This window comes from Chironomus tepperi, unplaced genomic scaffold, assembly GCF_022539635.2.
Source record: "Chironomus tepperi strain 1889 unplaced genomic scaffold, CSIRO-AGI_Ctep_v1 contig_89, whole genome shotgun sequence".
Taxonomy (NCBI): Eukaryota; Metazoa; Arthropoda; class Insecta; order Diptera; family Chironomidae; genus Chironomus; species Chironomus tepperi.
In genome coordinates, this window is record NW_027226211.1 from 191,838 (window position 1) to 214,975 (window position 23,138).

General features: G+C 35.3%; 3 protein-coding genes across 5 annotated transcripts; all 3 read left to right on the top strand.

The window, feature by feature from the left end:
- The first annotated feature begins 490 nt into the window (after positions 1-490).
- On the top strand, positions 491-4,898 carry LOC139086870 (G-protein coupled receptor Mth2-like). Of its 3 annotated transcripts, none has more exons than XR_011544075.1 (7): positions 491-1,049; positions 2,312-2,462; positions 2,563-2,833; positions 3,025-3,360; positions 3,833-4,018; positions 4,082-4,205; positions 4,549-4,898. XR_011544075.1 is itself a non-coding variant. In XM_070635487.1 (6 exons), the coding sequence occupies exons 1-6, from the start codon at positions 594-596 to the stop codon at positions 4,661-4,663; spliced, it is 1,515 nt and encodes a 504-aa protein (XP_070491588.1). In that variant the 5' UTR covers positions 492-593; the 3' UTR covers positions 4,664-4,898. The 3 variants fall into 3 exon arrangements, 1 of the variants encoding a protein (XP_070491588.1); XR_011544076.1 differs by having other exon boundaries at positions 4,088-4,205; XM_070635487.1 differs by lacking the exon at positions 4,082-4,205 and having other exon boundaries at positions 492-1,049.
- Positions 4,899-5,801: 903 nt separating this feature from the next.
- LOC139086785 (G-protein coupled receptor Mth2-like) lies at positions 5,802-9,915 on the top strand. The gene is made up of 5 exons (XM_070635381.1): positions 5,802-6,301; positions 7,266-7,404; positions 7,466-7,727; positions 8,301-8,630; positions 8,836-9,915. The coding sequence occupies exons 1-5, from the start codon at positions 5,867-5,869 to the stop codon at positions 9,023-9,025; spliced, it is 1,356 nt and encodes a 451-aa protein (XP_070491482.1). The 5' UTR covers positions 5,802-5,866; the 3' UTR covers positions 9,026-9,915.
- On the top strand, positions 9,895-19,939 carry LOC139086786 (uncharacterized). Its single transcript, XM_070635382.1, has 11 exons — positions 9,895-10,334; positions 10,546-10,702; positions 11,157-11,403; positions 11,522-11,854; positions 11,906-12,112; positions 15,177-15,663; positions 16,163-16,304; positions 17,034-17,304; positions 18,718-19,053; positions 19,113-19,298; positions 19,617-19,939. The coding sequence occupies exons 1-11, from the start codon at positions 9,900-9,902 to the stop codon at positions 19,711-19,713; spliced, it is 2,898 nt and encodes a 965-aa protein (XP_070491483.1). The 5' UTR covers positions 9,895-9,899; the 3' UTR covers positions 19,714-19,939.
- The last annotated feature ends 3,199 nt before the right edge of the window (positions 19,940-23,138 follow it).

Sequence of the window (23,138 nt, forward strand, 5' to 3'; positions counted from 1 at the left end):
ATAAGAAATTTCGTAGGAATGAACTCATCGACAAACTACTTCCATTTAATCCAGACTCTTGACTCCATCTTCTCTCACAATTACTTTTCATTTCTCATAATAACAAATAAAAATTTCGTTCAACAAACGCCAACCAGAAAAAAAAAAATGTTTCAGGTCCGAATGATGATGAATTGAACAGACTACGCATCTTTTAACAGCTTGTAACGTTTTTACGTTCACATTTAATGAGTGAATATTCTCAAATTTAACAAATGAGCAATTTGTGCTGAGAAATGAGATTTACATATGGGAATTGCTGGACTGTCCTTGACTGAGAGTTTTCATTTTCTGGATTTAGAGACTTAAAGTAAATTGAGAGGAGAAGAGAACTGCAAAAAAAAATTATGAGAAAGTGAGACTAACTCTTCGATAAGCCACTCCAAAAAATCACTTACCTGCCGATAAGTCACACAAAAAAATATAGAGCGGGCAAGTTGATCTCTTCGTGATTCAGTCAGTTGCGCTGTGAATTTTGGCAAAATCGGACTCAAATGATACTTTCCTTTTCCTTTTAATTTGTGATTAGTCATTAAATAATATAAAAAATAGAAATGGAATGGAAATTGCTCATCGCTGTTTTTATTTTCATCAGCCGATCAGTTGAATCGAGTCTGCCGTGTTCGTTTATTGAGACGGTTAATATAACTGGTGGATATGTGGATATAAATCAAAATTTTATTGATAAAAGTGATGTATATCCACTTGGATCATATCAAGAGTTTGACTATATTGAGGATATAGCTAAGAAACGAGTCAGTGTCGATCCACACATTCGTGGATGTGTATGCAAGCTTAAGCCATGCATTCGACTGTGCGGACCAAGTTTTGAGAAAAATCCCGACGATTTTGTCCAGCCTGATAGCTTTAGTGTCATAAATGATAATAATGAGGATGAAACAATAGATTTAAATGACAATTATTATGGAATACTTGTCGGACGTCCATGTAAAGTGCTATATGAGTTAGATGTAACAGACTACGATGATGATCGCTGGAACTTTTTGAAAGTGAGTTTTGTTTATGTTATGTGGGAAGATTTTTTCTTAATTTTCATCTCTATCCGATATTTTAAACACTATTTAGAGTGTATAAACATTCCTTCTTTGTAATTTAATAGCGAATTTATTGAGCTATTAAGCTAGGTCAGTGCTATATAAACTTTGTGATGTGGTGCGTAGATTAGGGGAAATTTGAGAATTGTGGAAATTTTGAGAATTGTGTTGAGATTGTTTGACCCTAGGGGTAGTTCGCTTATTACGTAATGTGATTGTTTGAAGCTAACAAAATCTCGGTCTCCTTCCCCCTCAACCGTAATTACTGAACGATCTCTCCTAACTTTCAAATTCGCTAGTCCCCTCTCGTTCACTGAATAAGCCTCTGATAAAAACATTTGTGAATTTCTTTTTGAATCAATACATCTTAAGTGATGCTTATTTTGACCTTGGAGGAAAAATCTACTTAGAGGTCATTCATCTTTTAGAATAGAATAGAATATAATGTAGGGTTTGCTTATAACAAAATCGGCACTACGATCGATGATCTGTTGTATCATCCCAAAGTCTCCAATGAGAATGCCTTTGTCCTTGAATCGTCTATTACTACTAGACATCTATTTAAATGTCCCTATCTGACATTTCAAGAACTCAACGTTAATTGAAAAATTTATTGCCTTAGCCAATTTTGAACGATATTTACAGCAAAACAATTAATAAGCTTGGAAAGAATTATGATTTCTTCAATAATACTTAATCATTTTTAAGTAAAATATTCTAAAGTGGAACAAGCTGCAATTAGTCGGCCGTATGTCTAGTAGTATAAAGCTGACATTTTATGGCAAGTTACGATATATGAATGAGTATGTCAAGTTTATAACTTTCTTAAACTTTAAGACATTTCCTCTATCCTTTGATGTTCTTATCTCGGCACATATGTACCTCGGATGTCATCGGTGCATTTCACGGTAACAGACCAACTGATGCATTTGCTGTAACGTTATTAGTGAATGGCACCTAAGGGAATCTTAGCGTTACGATGGAGAGCTTATAATCCTATATTTAGCCTTACTTGATTTCTGAAGGTCCTCTAAAGGTCTTTAATATAGCCGGTATCATGAAATCATGCATTATGATCTCACCACCATGTTACCCATAACAAGTCTAACTAGTCATAAGGCCGTTATCGATACATTCTATATATTTTCCTCCATCAAGTGCCTTTTTGTTTATTATTATGATTTATTTTTAATTTTTTATTATATTCAACATTCCAGAATGGATCAATTTACAAGCCAGAAAACAAACAAGTTCACAATGTTGATGAATATTGCTTTCGAATAACAAACAAATCTGTAGCAAATGCTTACGTATGTTTTGAAGACAGCGAAAATACTGCAGATAATCGTTTCTTTGTCTATCCTATCGGTAATTGACCAAAAACAAAAATTTTTGAGATTAAATCCATAAATCATTCAAATTAGTTAATTTATAGCCTGATAATGAACTCATCATCTTCTTTTTTTAGGAATGTTAATTTCAATTCCATTTTTAATCATCACATTCTTAATTTATGCATGCGTACCGGAGCTCCAAAATATTCACGGACGTAGTTTGATGTGCTACACATTTTCACTAACCGTACTTTATGCTGCACTTATATCAGCACAAATGGATATAATTGATCTTTATTCACATCAAACAATTTGCAAATCTGTTGGATATTTGATATATTTAGCCGCATTTTTGAGCTTCTTTTGGATGAATGTTATGTGCTATGATATTTGGAAAATAGCAAGGTGAGTAGTTCCTCAATTAGAGTCGTCATTAATTAATATGATGTGATGAGTCAAAATAATCAATTTATAATTTAAACAGACGTTAAAATGCCTAATCTGTGGATTAATATTTTAAATCCAACAGCTCTCAATTTCTCTTTATTCTCTTGCCTTAATTAATCTCACAAAAAATGCTTACTTTTTCTCTTTAGAAAAGCCGTCAGACGATCACAACAAGAAGAATGCAAAACATTTATAATCTACAGCATTTACTCCATCACATGCCCGCTGTTAATGACTGGAACTGTCATACTACTTGATCATTTCAAACCGTTTGATCAACATTATTTGCCGATGGTTGGATTAATTAGATGCTGGATTCAATCACAGTTTAAAGCTGAGGCAATTTATATGTACACACCGATATCCATCATCATACTGCTGAATGTGGCTTTGTTTGGTGATACAGCTAGAAATATATGGAATTTTCAAAATTCATCAGTTAAAGGTGGAAAGGGGCAGATGAGGAATAGGATATTGAGAAGAAGGTGAGAATTGGGAAGGGATTGTGAGGTTTTGAAGCTATACTTCAACAGACAATGGGCATGTCCATGAATCAGCAAGCTTATGAGTCAGAATCAGTTATATTGATCTATCATGAGTGGCCCAACATCGACGTCAAGGCATCGTCGTTGATAATCGAATGTAAAAATGACAAAGAATCGTCCTAACGGTCCTAACTAAGTAAGGAAAATGTCCTGGATTGGTTGTGTGGATAAGGACGCTAGAGTTCTCAATATCCCTAATTGGCAGAAGCTGTCAACAGACATTCTTTAAACGCGGCAAAATGCTCATTGTCTGTAAGGTATACACAACATTACGGCACCAACAGGACACCCCGTCGTCATTTCGACATTTAATCATCAACGACGGTGCCTTGACGTCAATCTTATGTCCCTCATGATAGATCACAGCACAATTTACCTCCTCTAAATCACTAATCCCACTTATATCCACCAGGTTCTTCATATACCTCCGTCTCTTCATCTTAATGGGCTTTATGTGGAGTATGGAGTCAATTAGCTGGCTGGTAGGAAGTAAATCAATATTCTTCTACATCATGGACTTCTTCAACTGCATTCAAGGACTATTGATATTCCTAATTTGCGTGTGTGATGTCAGAACTAGACAGTTATTAGTTAAAAGGTGAGCAACTAGATTTATACTTAATAAAAAGATGAACTTACTATGTTGATATTTTACCAAAAGGGGTAGTTCACTAATGACATCTGTTAAAACGGACCAATAGACTTAGGGTGACCGGGAACCTTGGGGTGTCCCGGGTTCCAGCCGAGACTAACGAAATTACAGAAGAGATAATTTTTTCGGAAAGGTAAAATATCAGCTTTAATTTAATTTTTTCATCCAAAAGTTTAGACTTTTTTGGAATGACTTGTTTTGTAAAATTGTTGTATATTCGATTCCACGTGACATAAATGACGAAGACTCAGTCACGAATCTTTAAAGGCTCCTCTAAATCTCCTTTATTAACATAAAATGGAAACCGCCTTAAGTTGGCGTCCATATGGTCTATAAGGCTCATATATATCCATATACCCTAACCGACAATATGCAGTCGGTGTCTAACCCCTAAATCCAAGACTTAAGTCGACTTTGAGCTCTAATTCTGAAAAATTCCTTTAAAGACAAACTTAATCTTTCCCTTTTAATTTCAGATTCTGTCCAACAAGATTCACCAGCAAAGAAAGCGTGACTGCCATTGAAGAAATTGAACAAACTCCCAGTGATAGATTTACAATTTCGGAGTCAAAATGCAAGAATTCAAACTGATGAATATAAACAAAATTGAATCCAATAATAAAACCAAAGAAAACAGTGCAATAATTAGTCTAATGAAGCTACTAAGAGTGTTAATATGGGTCTGTTATTAATATTGAAAAAAAATTATATTTTTGTTGGCAAATTGTATACGAATTTTTATTAATTTTACTAACATAAAACAGCTGCTTATTATGTACATTAGAAATTGATGAATAAAAGTGCTTGAATTTTATGCTATATTTTACTACTTTTGTTTTAATTGTGGATTTGGCTTTTACATGCAATATAAAGATTTGATGATTTTCTTTTCAGAATAATTGACTATTCGTACTCATTTGTACGAATAAGTTTAGTTGAGTATTGAAGAATTATCAATCATTGTCTATCTTAGACACCAATTCGGAAGGCGCAAAAATTACCAAAAATCTGGACAAAAGCCGGGTTGACTCTGATCCGATCCTGCTTTGATTCTGGCCTGAAGCTGTCTTGGTTCTGACTTTATTCTGCTTTGACTCTGGCCTGAGACTGCTTTACATCTGGCCTAGACCCGGATTTCATTGAATCTGGTCCCAGTCACGATAGCTTGAGGTCGGATTTTTGTTCATTTTAACGCCGTTTGAAATAAGTGAACGGTCCCTAAATCCAGAGACGTATTCTTACTTACTTCCTTGACTGGGACGCACGAGTGCCCATTGCCACGTTTAGAGAACGTCAATAGACAGCTCTATCTTTCAACAACTTCTGCCAGTTTGGGATATTGAGAACTCTAGCGTCCTTATTAACACATCACATCCAATCCAGGAACTTTTCGGTCCCAGAAGCATATAAAGGAACGAATTTCGAGTTATCGAACTATTTTTTTGGACAAAATGTTTTTTTGTATACTTGCCGTTGTCACGTGCGAATGTATTGAATTTAATTTGCTAAAATAAACATTCAACCCCACCAACCTTCAGCCCCCTTTCCCCTTTCTATTGCCATTCCATGCAAAAAAACATTCAATCTCCCCCACCGGTCTCATTAAATTTATTTTGGCCAAGCCCCTGTAAGTCTTATCAGAGGTGTTATCAAATTACCCAAAACAAACAAATATGAAAATAAAATATTTAATTGCTTCACACTCATGCAGTTAGTTGTGTTGCGAATTTTGACAAAACGAGTCTTGTCTGAATTTAAGTCTTATAATTTTTAATAAAGAATTCGATTGTAATAATGCTGATCATATTTATTATTATTGTTGTTGTTATTCAAACAGCTGATTCAAGTCTACCATGTAAATTTTTAGAAACTGTTAACATAACTGGTGGATATAAAGACAGTAATCACAATTTTATTTACAAAAATAAAACATTCCCAAATGGAACTTATGAATCGTTTGATTATATTGAAGATTACGAGCACGTGAAAGTTAGTGTTAAGTCACATATACGTGGATGTGTTTGTCAGCGTAAACCGTGCGTGCGATTATGCTGTTTAGAAGAAGATGTTAATTGCTATCAATCAAATGAGTTTAGTGTCCATAATGAAAATAATGAGAAAGAAATAATTAAAATAAGTGACAATAAGTATGACATCTTAGTTGGTCGAGTGTGTGAACATATGTATAAGATTGATGAAGATGATGGTGAATACTGGACGTTGCTTAATGTGAGTTGGAGTCATGGAGCTGATAAGGCTCTGTTTGTTGGTTACTCTACCTCGCTGACCACACAGATTATCTGTGATCCATGCCCTCTATCAGTTGGCATCTGAAATTGGCTCTATCACTGGGTGTCCAATGCCAAATTCTTAATTGTCACTATAAAAATCCAGAGAGATTCTGACGAAAATCGAACTCTTTTTTCATCTCCAAAATTAGATTTAAAGCCTTTATCAATATGAGCTTCACTAGGTGTCCTAACAATTTGCCCTGCTCATCGGATTAAATCAAGCTAAGGTTGTCAATTCTCATCGAAAGAAGCTGTTGATAGAGATAGTGTCACTCTTGGAATTGGTAATTGGCAAGCGGTAGTCAGTGATAGAGCCAGCTTCAGGAGCCGAATGAGGGAGACCATGGATCATACTTAATTTGTACGCCCAGCGAAGTAAGTAAGTAATTAAGGTTTTCAATTATTTGGGTTTGTGCTGCTTATTTTATCGGCAAAGTTGTCTTTGTTGTGTGCGATGGCCGTAAAGATCAGCTGTGTGATCCATGGCCTCCCTCAGATGTCGCATGAAGCTGGTTCAGCCACCGGTATCCGCCTGTCAATTGCCAATACCAAATGCAATACTGTCTCTATCGACAGCTTCCTTCCCGGAGTACTTTAGTCTCTTCATATTGTTACCATTAGGATTTACATGCAATTCCAAGATTGAAAACCCAAGTTACCATCAAACGGAACCCATGTGACTCGATGCCTAAGTCTTCTTCCTTTGTTTTACGCTCGAGAGTTGACATTCATATTAACAACTCTGAATAATAATCAATTAAGCCAAAAGTATCATATTTCATTTCATCACATTTGTTGACAATATAGTCAAATTTCAGAATAATTAAAAATCCGGAATTCCCATGAATTTAATTTTGCAGCTGTACTTGATTAAAATTAATAAAGTGTCATATTCTTTGTAGAATGGATCGTTGCTGCATGACGACGCGACTTATGATCACAATGAATTTTGTTTAGATATCACGGATGAATACAATACCAGTGCATACATATGCTTTCCAGAAAGAGCAGAGAATTACATTATAAAAATCCATACAATTGGTATGCTTTATACTGTTGATATATTATTGATAAAATATAAAAATTTTCAATTCCTTTAAAGGTTTCTTCATATCAATTCCATTTTTAATAATCACATTCCTTGTTTATGCGAGCATTCCAGAGCTACGAAATCTCCATGGAAAATGTTTGATGTGTTATACATTTTCACTGACTGTGTTTTACTCTTTGATGTTAAAGCTGAATATTTACAATTATCTGGATATGAGCAATGGAATTGTTACTGCTGTTTTAATTTATTTTACTGTTTTTCTCAGCTTCTTCTGGATGAATATCATGTGTTATGATATTTGGAGGATTGCTAGGTATGATTTGGATGTTTTTGTCGGTTTCTTAAGCTATACTGGATATGCTACATTACTCTACTCGGGATATCCTATCCGAACCTACCCTGGATATCCAACTCTACCTTGCCGTACTTGGGATATTCTACCCTACTCTACCATACTGTACTCGGGATATCCTACTCAACCTTACTCTTGATATCCTAATCTACTCGAGATATTCTACCCTACCCTACTCAACTCTGGATATTCTACCATACCCTACTCGAGATATCCTACCCTACCCTACCATATTCACGATATCCTACCTTACCTTACCCTTGTTATCCTACACTCCCTTACCCTATCCGGGATACCCTATCCTACCTTCCCTCCTCAGGATATCCTCCCATTCCCTACCGTACTCGGGATATCCTGCCTTACTCGAGATATCTTACATTACCCTTTAACCGTGACTCCTCTTTTAGTCCATGGGTATTCAGGATAGGATAACCAGGCCCTGTCTATGCTTGAGGGGTAAGGTAGAATATCCCAAATAAGTCAAGAAATCAGCCCCTGCACTCAATACTCATTAACCATTTTCTATCTCACCAGACGTGGCATCGCCAAACGATCACAAATTGAAGGTCAAAGAATGTTTACGATTTACTGCATTTATGCGATTGGAATTCCACTTCTGATGACAATAACTGCGGTTTTAATCAATCATTATGAGATATTTGATGACGAATATTTACCCATGTTTGGTGTCCATGGCTGGATGAGTCATGAACTGGAAGCACAGTCTATATATCTTTACATTCCAATGGGAATTATCGTTACAATGAATATTGTGCTATTTTTGGATACAGCTCTAAAGATATGGCAAGTTCAGAGTTCAGTGAGTGATGGACAAAGGAAAGGATATGGAATTTTGAGGAAAAGGTATGTGTCGAGTTGCTAACATTGTTGGCAGGTCTCCAAACCATAGTTTGAGAAGCACTGGTCAAGATTATAGCCAAGCAAAGAAAGCTCTATCAGGCAAACAGAATGCTGTCATATTACAGAAAGACCATTACGGTGCCTAAAAGTGTTCTGTTTATCTGTTAGACACTCCTAAATCTTTATGCATTTTTATTGCCCATCCTAGATTCTCTGTCTATCTTCGTCTATTTATCGTTATGGGATTAATGTGGATCATGGAATTAATAAGTTTTATGTATCAGAAAGTTCACATTCTATTTTACATAACTGACTTCTTCAACTGCTGTCAAGGATTAATCATTTTTCTTGCATGCGTTTGTGATAAGAGAACTCGGAAGTTGGTTAAGAAAAGGTAAGATAATCTGTGAATTTTACTCCTTTTAAGCTTGTAAAAGCATATAAAGAGCAGCTAAGTGTAGTTGTTGGGGCACCGCTAAGTCGATACATAGACGGTAGGATACTAAGAGAGGTGACAGCACCGAGACAGCTATTTTATATTTAATCATATCCTACATACTCAATGTGTGCAAACACGACCAGATTCAATCTAACTTGCTACTTACTTCCTTGACTGGGGCGAACGAGGGCTCATTGCATCTAAAGACAGCTCTATCCTTCGAAACCTTCTGCCAGCTTGAGATATTAAGGATTCTAGTGCCCTACATCCAATCCATGAATTCACCTGTCAGGGCACGCTCACGTTAACGCTTTGATATAGAAATGCTCTGAAGATTACATATGCGCTGCTCAGAATTGTGTGAACTCTATTGTGTGCTCAAAACTCTATGTAAAATAAGTAGACGATGACATTACTTACAATTCCTTAAAGCTCATGATTTCTGCTTAATCCTCTGATGATTATTAATATCAATATTTGCTTGATTATTCTTCCTTAAGATTTTGTTCATCCCAAGCAACAAAAGATGAATCTGTGACCCACTCTATCGGCACATATGATGAGACACTGAGAATGACAGAAATTAAGTCATAACAGCAGTAAAGAAGCACGAAGAAATTCAAAAGTATTACTTTATTTTGCCGAATCTTGACGTCAAACTCGCAGCTTCCTAAAACCTGTTATCAAACCATAATCTCACCTGAAATTTTTCGAGTTTTTAAAATATTCTGATTAATAAAAAATATTGTTTTGAATTTTTAATCAAGCAGTTGTTTTAAGAACTTTAGACCAATAAGACTTATTCATATGTGCCATAAAATTAGAAAATAAAAATGCTGAAAATTTTAACTTTATTCTTAATTACTCGATCAGTTGTGTCTAGTTTGTCATGTGATTTTATAGATACAGTCAACATAACCGGTGGATATAAAGACACTGACCAAAATTTCATCTATAAAAGTGATGTATATCCAGTCGGGACATACCAAGAATTTGATTATATTGAAAACAGTGAAAAGATCAACATCAGCGTTGATCCACACATTCGTGGATGCATTTGCGATCTCAAGCCATGCATCAGACTGTGTTGTCAAGGTCAAGTTGGCAATTTTCCGCATTGTTTTGAAACAAATGTATTTAAAGTCATAAATGATGACGAAGAAGAGGAAACGATCAATGTAGATGATAATAAGTACGGAGTGTTAGTTGGTCGACCATGTGTTGATTTATTTGATGTGGACATTGACAAGCCTTGGAAGCTTCAAAAGGTGAATAAAGCTAGAATTGGTGTCGATTTCTCCTATGGTGGTATGGTATGGTATGACACGGTATCACCGGTGTGTCTATCTGTACCATTGCATCACTTAGTTAAACCAGGTGTATCTATGTATCGTACCGTACCATACTACCACTAACTTGTCCATTTGGACAAGAATTCTAGCAAAATTCAAGATTCAAACCAATTATTAACCATTTCAGAATGGAACACTGCAATCTGCTGACGGAAACTTTGACTATAATAAATTTTGTTTTGGTATTTCGGATGAATCAAGGGCTGTGCCTTATGCATGCTTTGATGATGAGTATGACACTTCACATCAAAGACATACAACGGAATTGATAGTTCATACTATTGGTAAGTTTATATGTTGTTTGTGGATGTTGTTTAAGGGCGTAGTCAGGTGAAGTCTTTTGGATCTAGCAAGGAGTCAGATATATCCAGGAACTACATGAAAATTCAGCTCCATGAACCCACCTCTGGCTACACTCCTGGTTGGCATTAAACCATATGCATGCAAATTTGTCAGCACACACTATTGTCCCGTCAAAAATATTTACAAATGCCATAAATCGTACGCCGTGTACGGTTTCTATCGAGACAAATGCACACTATGTGTACCGCGACAAATCTAATGTTCAGCTTATCACTAGGGTAGCCAGGCGATTTTAGCAAAAAATCGGGACACTTTTGGGAAAAATCGGGACATGGGGTTTGTCGGGACACAGCAGCATCGTTCCGGCAAAAATACAGTAGATGGCCGCCTTACCTATCACTAATATAAATATTTATATCCAATATTCTATTCAAGGCATGCTGATATCAATTCCATTCCTAATCATCACCTTCCTCATCTATGCATCGATTCCTGAGCTACGAAATCTTCATGGGAAGTCACTAATGTGCTATATTTTAGCATTGGTTCTCGTCACTAGTTTATTGCTGTATGCAAAGCATAGCTACATCGAAAAATTCGAGGGTATTGCACTTTATTTCAGCATATTGCTTACTTTCTTCTGGATGAATGTGTTGTGCTTTGATATTTGGAGTGTTGCAAGGTATGAGACTGAAAATAATTCTTTATTTTAGGTTTGTATCCTTAAAATATCATGCGAATCATTCGCATGCATGCAACTATATTCGCATGCATGCGTTTTATTTTCAATTTCTAAATAGATCAAGGATCAGCAATCGATCACTTAGAGGAGAACAAAGAACATTTTTGAAATATTGCTTATATGGCTTTGGATGTCCACTATTAATAACAATTATTGTAGTTCTGATTGACCATCACAGATTATCTAATAGTGATTATTATCCATTATTTGGGGATATTGGACGAATGTTTTCAGATAAGAAGACTAAAGCATTTTATATCAATATTCCAATATTCATCATTACATTAGTCAATATAGCCTTCTTCCTGGACACATCACGTAGAATATGGAGTGCTGTGAATCAAGCTTATGACAAGAAATCGGAGAAACGGAAGGAAATGTTTAAGAAAAGGTTTGAATATTTTGGAATTTCATGAATTTTTAATTATTTTTATGAATTTAGATTCTCAACCTGCCTGCGCTTGTTCATTATTATGGGTGTGGTATGGGTTATGGAATCAATTGCCTTCTTCAGCAGTGATCGATACGAAGAGACATCCTTCAAACATACAATTTTCCAAATAACTGATTTTATCAACTGTATTCAAGGGCTTTTGATATTTTTAGTATGTATTAGTGATGAAAGGACGAGGAAGTTGATAACAAGAAGGTGAATATTCATAGCATGTTACTGAGTTCGAGTTCGAGTCCGAGTTCGAGTTCGAGTCCGAGTTCGAGTTCGAGTTCGAGTCCGAGTCCGAGTTCTTGTCCGATTTCGAGTTCGAATCCGAGTCCATGTTCGAGTTCGGGTCCGAGTGCGAGTTCGTGTCCGAGTCCTTGTTCGTGTCTGAGTCCGAGTTTGTGTTCGAGTCCGAGTCCGAGTTCATGTCCGATTCCGAGTTCGTGTCCGATTCCGAGTTCATGTTCGAGTCCGATTCCGAGTCCGAGTTCGTGTCCGAGTCCGAGTTCGTGTCCGAGTCCGAGCTCGTGTCCGAGTCCATTTTCGTGTCCGAGTTAGAGTTCATGTCCGAGTCGGAATTCGTGTCCGAGTCCGAGTTCATGTCCGAGTCCGAGTTCGAGTTCGTGTCCGAGTCCGAGTCCGAGTTCGTGTCCGAATCCAAGTCCGAATTCGTGTCCGATTTCAAGTTCGATTCCGAGACCGAGAACCAAGAACCAAACCCTTGCCAATAATGACCCCTTATCATTCATTTCTTTCAGATGTTGCTCTTCAAAATCTCCAACTAATGACGCCATCACCCATGAAGCTGATTTTGACATCAACGATGAAAGTCTTAATATAATGGCTGAAGACTAAGAAGCCAATCTTCCGATATCCATTAATACTCTTCATATGAATAGAATATTTATTCATTAAATGTAAATATTATTTTAAATAAATAATTTTTGAGTCATGCATGAAAAAAAAATCCAGACGCAAAACGGCATGTGGATCATGAATCTTTCAATGATCATTTCTGGTTTTTTGTGTATAATTATAGTTTTCATTTGAATGTTTAAACTGAAAATAAAAGAGTGAATATAGATGTTGAATTCTAAAGATTTTTGAATAGCAATGATGAGAATGTTAACCAACATGTTTGACTAGAAATTTATTTTTTTTTGCAGTACTTCTTAAAGATTTATTTTTAAAGTAATGAATTATTGTTATGAAGATGAGTAATGCGAGTGTTGATTGTTTAGTTGGTTCCTTGTAATGATTTTTTATTTCAAATTGAAGCTTCGGATCACTTTCTAGTTATCAATTTAAACTGCTTACCCCCATCAGGGTATTTACATGTCATTCCTTCAAGGTGGGAGGAAGAAGGGGGACTTTGAGGGTGAACACATCAAGTTGCTTGGACTTCTAGATTTCCCCTAGAGCTAGTTTAATTTTCTGAATTGACAACTTGACATAATGTCTAACTAAAAACAAAACCAACAGTCGACTTTTGACATATTTTATGGAACATTCCAAAGAAAAAGTCATTCGTCAACTATAGGTCTAGTCTAGTTACCTAGACATTATGTCAAGCTGTCCGTATAAGATATTTGTGAATATAAGTAGCAAAAAACACCCGAATTCGACTAAACTTTCCCTGGGAACTCCGAATCCGGATCGTTAGAGTGTCACTACAATGAACGGTGTTGTACAACCTTTTATTTTTCGCGGCACACCTTGGAGACAAGCCTCGATCGCACATGCCATACAGTCTAGCAATAGATTTAGATGGAAGGCCTTTTATAATAACGTAGGCTGCAAGTCAGAGCATGGTTCCAGTAAAGAATCTATTTAATTCAAATTAATCAATCTATTAAGTATTTAAATATTTAATCATCTCTAAAAAGTATCACTTTTTCCAAATGAGTTTAAATATGTCGCAATTCCAAAATATTATCTCCAGTTTGTTGACAAAAAAACTCCGACTTCTGATGAACATGTGTGTTTTTTGTTTATTATGAAAGTACAATATTATTTAAGGTCAGATGAGTCATTATGTGACTAAATGTTTCCTCTTTGGGAATCTCCAATTAGAAGATTAATCAAATTAACACTTAAAAAAATCAGTTCGTTGTAATATAAAATCCATAAAAAAATTCCCAAAAGTCATCATTAATGGACAATAAAAGGAGGTCATTTAAGTATGACGTAGAATGGATGTAAAGGGGGAATTGGTTTGGATTCTCGATGTTGCATTTTAAGAGATTTCTCCTGCCCTGGAGAGGATGTATTTAAAGGGAAAAGAAGGTTAAGGATCAACGTCCCTTCCTTCCCTTATTTGCATACTTCAATGTCTTAGGGTTTATCGAGAAAAAAAATCCCAAAATCCCCTAAATTTTTGCGATTCATTTTTGGAAAACTCAATTTGCTAGGTTCAGAATTACATTCTGTGCGTTACCTGTAAAAAGGCATTCCCTGTAAACAATGATTGTCCACGGGCAAAAACTGTGACAGATCTGTTGTCTGTGCCTGTCCCAGTCACCTGTTCCAGTCACCTGTCCCAGTCACCTGTCCCAGTCACCTGTTTTTAAAGCTTTGACTAGGGCTTTGTACCTTCAAAATGTTTCTGACTACATGAAGCATTTCCAGAATATTTGGATCATTTTTCTAGAACACCCAAGAAATGCTCTTGTTGTCTCTACTTTAAGTTACCCGAAAAAAGAACTCTTGAAAGGAAACTGTCGATAGAGACAGCATCACACAAGGTTGACGGTAGCCAGTCATAGAGCCAACTTTAGGCGTCATCTGAGGAAGACCATGGATAACAATTGATCTCAATTGATCCGTCCGGCCATCAAATAAAGTATGTAAACCACATCATAACCAAACGACTCTTAAATACCCCAACTAAAAAGTAATAAAGATGTATCACTTAGTTACCAATTAAAATAAATTCCTTTCAAGGTTAGATAAACATTGAGCTTAGTGAGCAGATGATTGAGCATTAAGTAAAAATCAAGAGAGATTCAAATCCACATCATTTCCCATTTTGAGAGTAAATTTGGCTACAAATGAAGAGGATCTCCGAAAAAATAAGCAATAATAATCTCTCAATGAGCTTATTGTAAATATTTTTCTGTGTTATCGGCTTTGTTTTGATTCTTTTTTCGAATTTCTGAGAATTTACAGTCAAGTAAGAAGAACACTCTCTCGTACGATGAATGCAAAAAAATTAAGTCTTAAATCTCTCTTTCGTATGCTAAGTCAGTTGTGTTTCGGAATTCAATAAGTAAAGATTCATGTGTAAATTAGTCTTAATTAATTTTATTAAAATGGAATGGACATTTCTTATCGCAATTTTAATTATTTTCATCAGCCGATCAGTTGATGCGATTATGTCGTGTAAATTTATTGAATCAGTTAATATAACCGGTGGATATATAGACTCAAATCAAAATTATGTTTATAAAGGTGACGTGTATCCGCCTGGAACATATCAAGAATTTGATTACATAGAGGAAGTAGAACAAGTTAAAGTGAATGTTGATCCACATATTCGTGGATGTATTTGTAAGCTTAAGCCATGCATTCGATTCTGTTGTCATATACATGATAATAAATGTAATATACCTGATGTATTTTCTGTTAAAAATGATAATGGAGATGATTTTGAGATTAATGTTAATGATAATAAGTTTGGTATTGTGATCGGTAGACCATGTGAGAAATTATACTTTTTGGAACCAGAAGAATTTCAGGAAGACCTTTGGAGTATTCAAAATGTAAGTTTTAATTAAATTGATTGTTGATTAGGGGGGAGGAGGGAGGAATGTTGACTCTCAAACTGGCAACCATGTCCTCAAACCCTTCAGCTTTCAAATACATCCCTGAACTCTTAGTTTGAAATATTTGTAAACTGCTGTTGCAATTGCTCCTACTACAAGTATTTTCTAATACTATCCTGGTAAATGCTTCACTTCCCCAAAATTTGTTATGACTTGATATCAATTGAATTGCTTGATTGATCAAAAATCCGACTCTGGGTTAGCGTGACTCTTGCTTGGTGCCGGCTTCGGTTTGAACATGCTTGGTCCTTGATTTAGTTTAATCCCAGCCTGGTGCTGGACTCGATTTGAATCCTGTCTGGTTCTGGATTCAGTTTAAGCCCTGTCTGGTGCTGGATTAGGTTTGAATCCTGCCTAGTGCCAGATTTTGGATCAGTTAATCGACTTGCTCTATTTAAGTAAATTAATCAAATTTTAATTCTCTAATTTTAAATAGAATGGATCAATTAATGCCAACAATGGTTCACATGACATCAATAATTACTGTCTTAGTCAAAATGCAGAGTCAAAAACTAAAGTTGATGCTAGATTATGTTTTCATCAAGACACTGATACGAAATTTCAAGTCCATCCAATTGGTATGAATATAATGAATTTCTACTCGATTCGACCCGACTATGCTCGACTCTACTTGACTCAATCCGACTCTACTCGACTTTACTCGACTTGATCCGACTCAACTCGACTCGATACGACTCTACTCGACTCAATCCGACTCTACTCGACTCTACTCGACTCAATCCGACTCTACTCGACTCAATCCGACTCTACTCGACTCGATCCGACTCTACTCGACTCGATCCGACTCTACTCGACTCAATCCGACTCTACTCGACTCGATACGACTCTACTCGACTCAATCCGACTCTACTCGACTCGATCCGACTCAACTCGACTCAATCCGACTCTACTCGACTCGATACGACTCTACTGGACTCGATCCAACTCTAATCGACTCAATCCGACTCTATTCGACTCGATCCGACTCTACTCGACTCAATCCGACTCTACTCGACTCAATCCGACTCTACTCGACTCAGTCCGGCTCTACTCGACTCGATCCGGCTCTACTTGACTCGACTAGACTCTACTAGACTCAATCCGACTCTACTCGACTCAATCCGGCTCTACTTGACTCGATCCGACTCTTCTCGACTCAATCCGACTCTACTCGACTCGATCAGACTCTACTCGACTCGATCCGACTCGACTAGACTCAATTTGGCTTAAAATTGATTAAACTACCCTTAAAAATCCTCAACAACAATAATAATGACTTAATTTCAAATATTTAATTTTAATTTAAGGCATGCTTATCTCAATTCCATTTTTGATCATCACATTTCTGGTTTATGCATTAATACCGGAGCTCAGAAATCTTCATGGAAAGTGTTTGATGTGCTACACATTGTCATTGACAGTCCTTTATGCAATTTTATCAATAATTCAAATGGATAAAACCCATTTATTATTACAAACATTTCCATGCATTGCCAGTGGATATTTACTATATTTCTCGGTACTGTTAACGTTCTTCTGGATGAATGCGATGTGCTACGATATATGGAAAATATCAAGGTGAGTAATAATTTGTGTCTAAAAATAATCAAAACATGCGAAAGGAATTTCATGATAATAGCCATACGGTAAAAAAAGCATTTTGAACTTAAACTGAACCGCGATTGTGAGTCAATAACAGGAAATTTCTCAGCACAAAAAGAAGATGAAATGAGCAAAATTTATTGCTGTTCAATTCTCTGAGAAGAATTTTTTTGAGCAAGTTTTGTTTACATTTCATGGAATTGCTGCCATGAGGATTTCAGTATGAATGTTTACAAAATATTTCACATTACTCACAGTGAATTAACTTCATCCTACAATGTGCTTCGATTCTTTTGCGGTATTTATTTTAATTTTTTTTTGTTATATTTTGGAGTGCAGTCAATAATGAGAAATTGTATTTTTAAATTTTTTTTTTTGAAATCATAAATTAACTATCATGTGTTGTGGGGAAATTGCACGTAGTCTTATATATAGTACGTTGATCAGATTCTTTGTTGGTGATTCACTTTGTGTCAGTTCAGTAGTTTGCATCATTTAAGTGTTTTCTGCGTGTTTGCAAAGTGTTAGATACATAGTTTTGAACTAGACATAGCCCAGAAAAGCAGATGACACGAAAATGCCGGAATATTGTGTCTCTAGGCCAGCATGAGGCTAGATTTTGTTAAATGCGCCTACGGAAAGTGACGTCAGCTTAGATACACTATTTTCTGACTTTTTCACATCGTGTGAATTTCAGGAATGCTATGCTGTCTGAGCAGAGTAAAATTTGGGGTAATATAACCAAATACAAGCAATTCTGACAGTCCAAGAGTAAGGCATCATTGGCGAAGTGATTAGGCAACATGTTTAATATCTGTAACACTCTCTTTGTGGGGTTCAATTCTCACTAGAAATTGATCTCTCAATCAAATTATATTAGCATTGATGTCGAAAACAATGATTTCAAAGTTCAAATATTAACCAGTTTTATCAAAACTGTGAGCTTCAGCAAAGTATTTCACCATCAAAATTGTAAAATACTTAATTTCACCATCAAACACGGTTATATGACGTTAAATAATGACGTATATTGTCATTAGGGAGATTTTTGTTTAAAAACTAGAAGTTTACTCGACTTGGATCGACTTTTCCATATAAATTCCGAGTCGACTTTGGGTTTTGGTTTTTGTCAATGGCAATTATATACAGGCATTGCTTACTTTCACTACTTAGAAATTTATATAGTAATTAAATAGAAAGAAGGAAGACACACAGCATCAAAATGGCCAAAAATCTAGTCCCAGATTGGAATTCCTTTAGCTAAAGGCCAGATTTGATGAAATTCGATCTAAAGCCAATGTAAAGTCGGCCTGGAACATTTCTACGCTGTGTGCTTTTAAGATTAAGTCATAAACCATTTTGTTAATCCATAACTATCTCTTCTTTCAGCCACGGAATTTCCAGCCGATCCAGAAAAGAAGAACAAAACTCATTCTACCTTTACTGTATCTACGCATTTTTAACACCAGTATTGATAACATTTGTAGTCTTTATGATTGATCATCTTGAGATATTCACAACAGATTATTTGCCATATTTTGGAATTCAAAGATGCTACATAACAGCATTGAATAAAGCAGAAGCAATTTATGTCTACTTACTCATTTCACTCATCATTGTTGTCAACATAATTTTCTTTTTCGACACAGCAAGACGAATTTGGAAGGCACAGAGTTTGTCAAATGATGACAACATCCAGCAGAGACGTGGAATTCTCAGGAACAGGTATTGCGTCTTAGATTTCTTGAAATAAATTGATCAATTAATATCCATTCCAAAAGCAGATTCTACATTTATCTTCGATTGTTTATTTTGATGGGTATAATGTGGTGTATGGAGTCAATAAGTTGGATGTACGAGGGGTCAAGTGAGATATTTTACGCTACCGACATTTTCAATTGCCTTCAAGGTGTCATGATCTTCATCGTCTGCGTATGTGAGAAAAGAACGAGGAATTTAATTATAAAGAGGTGAGTTGTATGTGAGGTAAAGCTGGTAATGTGGAAATTTTGAGGATTTGGTGACTTTGCTGTCATTTAATTGACAATCCCGAGCAACACGTTGTCCACACGACGGTCAAGCAGATAATATATTGAGAACTAAGTGACATCTGCTTTAGAATGATGTTCGGTTGGATGTTGCTTGGAGGTTACTGTCAGGAATATGACTTATGGATTAAATGTACAGTCTGATAGATCACCGTGTAGACAACACGTCAACATGAACCAATCAGAACAATTTCCCATCAAAATACCACATTTTAATCTAATTTCCACCCAATATTTCAGATGGTGTCCATCATGTTTATCTGATGACGACGATATTGCACATACAATGGATTTCGGGATTCATAATGAAGAGATGAAAGTGCCGAGAGTAAAATAAGCCTCGCAACAAGCTAGCAAAACCTGAAAGAATAGAAATTAGAATTTAAAGATGATTTATTTAATGATGACAGCATTTTATAGACTTTTTGTTGTCGATGAAAATGGATATGATCCTTGTAATAATTTAATCAGATTTTTGTAAATGTGTGTTAAAAATTGTTTGAACTTCCGCGTGGAACACGGATGAAGCTTTGCAATAAAATATGTATTTTTGCACTAAAAAAGTGAATTTTTTGGGAATTTTTTTTGGAAATTTTAGATTTTCTAACAAAAAAAAATGGAAATTTTGATAAAATTCTGAAAAGATTTAAAATTCTGACAAAATCTCATGAAAAAGTAACAAATATTTACGAATGAATATCTCAAAGCAATTTCTTACATTTATGTCTTATGATAATATAATTTTCAACATAAACAAACATGAAATATTGAGCTTCTTTTTGTTTTGTGCCATAAAAATTGCTTATTTATGTTGTGGTTGTCTATAAAAGCATGAGAAGAAAGTTTAATGCTCAAAAAAAAGGCCTGCAAGGCAGAAATTATTGCCAAGCATAAAATTTTCTTGCCTTCCTTCCATTCAACAGGAAAATTTCAATAATTTTTTTTTCTTTTACACAGCATGTGTCTAATCATGGGTAGGAGATTACTCATTATTTTTTGGATGAAAAATCTTTTTGTTGTTGCTGAATTTTAAAGGGATTTGAGGGAGTTTTGTAGGTGTTTTTAATGTGGTAAAATGCTTCTGGGAAGAATTTTATTAAATTTTTGATTTTAATTATGAGTTAAATTCTCATTTGATGAGTAATTTACACCCGAACTTCGATTTTAAGCAGCTATTAATGTTCTGTAAATGCTCTTTTATTAACACCAAATGGAAGCCGACTTAATGTGATATCACAATGGCTGCCAAATGTCTTTGATGAGGGAGCGGAATCGATTTGACACTCGCAAATTCTTTTGTAGAATTTTGAAGTTACCTTGAAACCACACGGCTAAGAAATGACCAAAAATCCTGTCCCAAGTTGGCTTGATTGTGGCTTAAAGTTGGATTTTATCGAATTAAGCTTTGCGTTAAGATCACACTGGCCTGGGGCTAGGTTTTTGACCATTTCAATGTCATTTGCCTTTCGGAGTAAGTCGTTCTTAAATATCGTTTCTATTATTTACAATGGTGGTGTAGAGCTAGTAGGTTAGAATTCCTCTGACCTGACTCCAGATTTTTTGTGAATTCTAGGATGTGCCAAAGCGTACCATGTAAGTATTAATTAGAAAATCGGTCATTGATAGAATTCAAACACAGGGCTTCACAAATGAGAAGGTTACAGATCTCTAATCAATTGCATAAGTACTCGACAACAGAGCACTTACTCTTAAATGGGCTGTTTCACCTTTTAATGACTGGATATCTTAGATTCTACTCTTATTCTTATTTACTTCTTTAGCAGTTCAGTTCAATTTTGATTCATGATCTCTTAAATGTAGATACCTTCTGAAATAAGCTCTATCGTTTGCCAATTGTCAAACATAAGTGTTATACTATCTTTACCAGCAATTTACTTTGTAAAACGGGCTCCGATTAGTCGACTGTAGATCTACATCAGTACTGGGCAGCCTGTGTTTCTTTAAAAAGGCCATGAAACGTATGCCGTATATGGGTTCAATTGAAGCTTATCACTAAGTTGGACTGAAAAAAGTTTGCCTACCACTGAATAACAAAACTATAAACTTACTTTTGTTGATCATCGGTCGACTAATCGGAGCGTGTTACAATTAGACTTATTTCAATGACAACTCAGAAATTGAATATTAAATATTTTGAAATTGTTAAAATTGAAATTGGACAAATTTTTGAATGAATTCTTTTATTTAGAGGTTTTCTAGGAAAATTCTCTTGTTGTTTTAATTAAAATTTTGACCTAGATTTTAAATATTTTCAGCATTTTTTAACATGCGAACTTAACTTTAATATTAAAGCTTATCCAAGAGAACACTCAACAATGTTTGTTGTAAAAAAGGCAGTCCCCACCTCAAATTCTTCTAAAAATTACCCTTCTTGCGTTTGTACACGTATGAAAGGATCCATGTGGCTGTAATGAAAAGAATTCTTTCCATTTTATCTCCGCATTGTTTCTGCTCTCCCTCGACAACCGTTTTAAATTGTTTTTAAATATTTTATTGCTGCTGTCGTTGTACATTTTAAGACGTTGGAGGATATACAAAAAGACAATACAAAATCGTTAAGCCATAAAATTATTCAACTCGACTTTTAAGTGCTCTTTTAAGGTTGGATAGACGTGCAATTTTGTGTTATCATCTTTCATTAAAATTTACTTTTAATCATTCGACGTCTTTTAATGTCGGTTTTTTGGATAGACAATGGAGTAAATAAATGCAATAAAAAGCGTACTTTTTTTTGGTTTGGTTGAAGATAAGAATTCCAATAAAATTTCATCTCTCTATTTACTCTTTCCTTATGCAAAATTCCACAAAGTTTTCATCATCATCGTTCGTCAGTCAGAAATTGTTGAGGAGACGCAATAAGAATTAAAGGAGAAAAAAAAAATTCTTAAAAATGAAAAGAATTGTTGATGGAAATGGAAATTTTGGGTTGGTTTTGTGAGATTAGAGCGCATTTTAGGTTAGAATTAAGTTTGCATCCAAAATGAGTTCAGTAAACAATTTCGCATCAAAAGTACGTTCAAAAATGCATTCAGTAACAAAAAATTCGCAAGTAACAAAATCTCGCGTCAAAAATGCATTCAGTGAAAAAAAAATTTCGCATCAAAAGTGCATTCAATAACACAAATTCGCATCAAAAGTGCATTCAGTAACAAAAATTCGCATCAGGAGTGCGTTCAGTAACAAAAATTCGCATCAGAAGTGCGTTCAGTAACAAAACTTCGCATCAAAAGTACGTTCAGTAACAAAAATTCGCATCAAAAGTGCGTTCAGTAACAAAAATTCGCTTCAAAAGTGCGTTCAGTAAGAATAATTTGCATCAAAAGAGCATTCAGTAACAAAAATTCGCATCAGGAGTGCGTTCAGTAACAAAAATTCGCATCAGAAGTGCGTTCAGTAACAAAACTTCGCATCAAAAGTACGTTCAGTAACAAAAATTCGCATCAAAAGTGCGTTCAGTAACAAAAATTCGCTTCAAAAGTGCGTTCAGTAAGAATAATTTGCATCAAAAGAGCATTCAGTAACAAAAATTCGCATCAGGAGTGCGTTCAGTAACAAAAATTCGCATCAGGAGTGCGTTCAGTAACAAAATTTCTCATCAAAAGTACGTTCAGTAAAAATTTTGCATCAAAAGTGCATTCAGTAAAAAATTTTGCATCAAAAGTGCATTCAGTACACAATTTCGCATCAAAAGTGCATTCAGTGAAGAAAATTCCCTCAATATCCATCAAAATTTCCACAACT

Coding starts and splice junctions, on each gene's coding strand:
- LOC139086786 (XM_070635382.1), top strand. CDS start 9,900: ATGCTGAAAATTTTAACTTTATTCTTAATTACTCGATCAGTTGTGTCT. Junction 10,335..10,545: donor AGCCTTGGAAGCTTCAAAAG/GTGAATAAAGCT, acceptor TAACCATTTCAG/AATGGAACACTGCAATCTGC. Junction 10,703..11,156: donor ATTGATAGTTCATACTATTG/GTAAGTTTATAT, acceptor ATTCTATTCAAG/GCATGCTGATATCAATTCCA.
- LOC139086785 (XM_070635381.1), top strand. CDS start 5,867: ATGCTGATCATATTTATTATTATTGTTGTTGTTATTCAAACAGCTGAT. Junction 6,302..7,265: donor AATACTGGACGTTGCTTAAT/GTGAGTTGGAGT, acceptor TATTCTTTGTAG/AATGGATCGTTGCTGCATGA. Junction 7,405..7,465: donor TATAAAAATCCATACAATTG/GTATGCTTTATA, acceptor ATTCCTTTAAAG/GTTTCTTCATATCAATTCCA.
- LOC139086870 (XM_070635487.1), top strand. CDS start 594: ATGGAATGGAAATTGCTCATCGCTGTTTTTATTTTCATCAGCCGATCA. Junction 2,834..3,024: donor GATATTTGGAAAATAGCAAG/GTGAGTAGTTCC, acceptor TTTTCTCTTTAG/AAAAGCCGTCAGACGATCAC. Junction 4,019..4,548: donor AGACAGTTATTAGTTAAAAG/GTGAGCAACTAG, acceptor TTTTAATTTCAG/ATTCTGTCCAACAAGATTCA.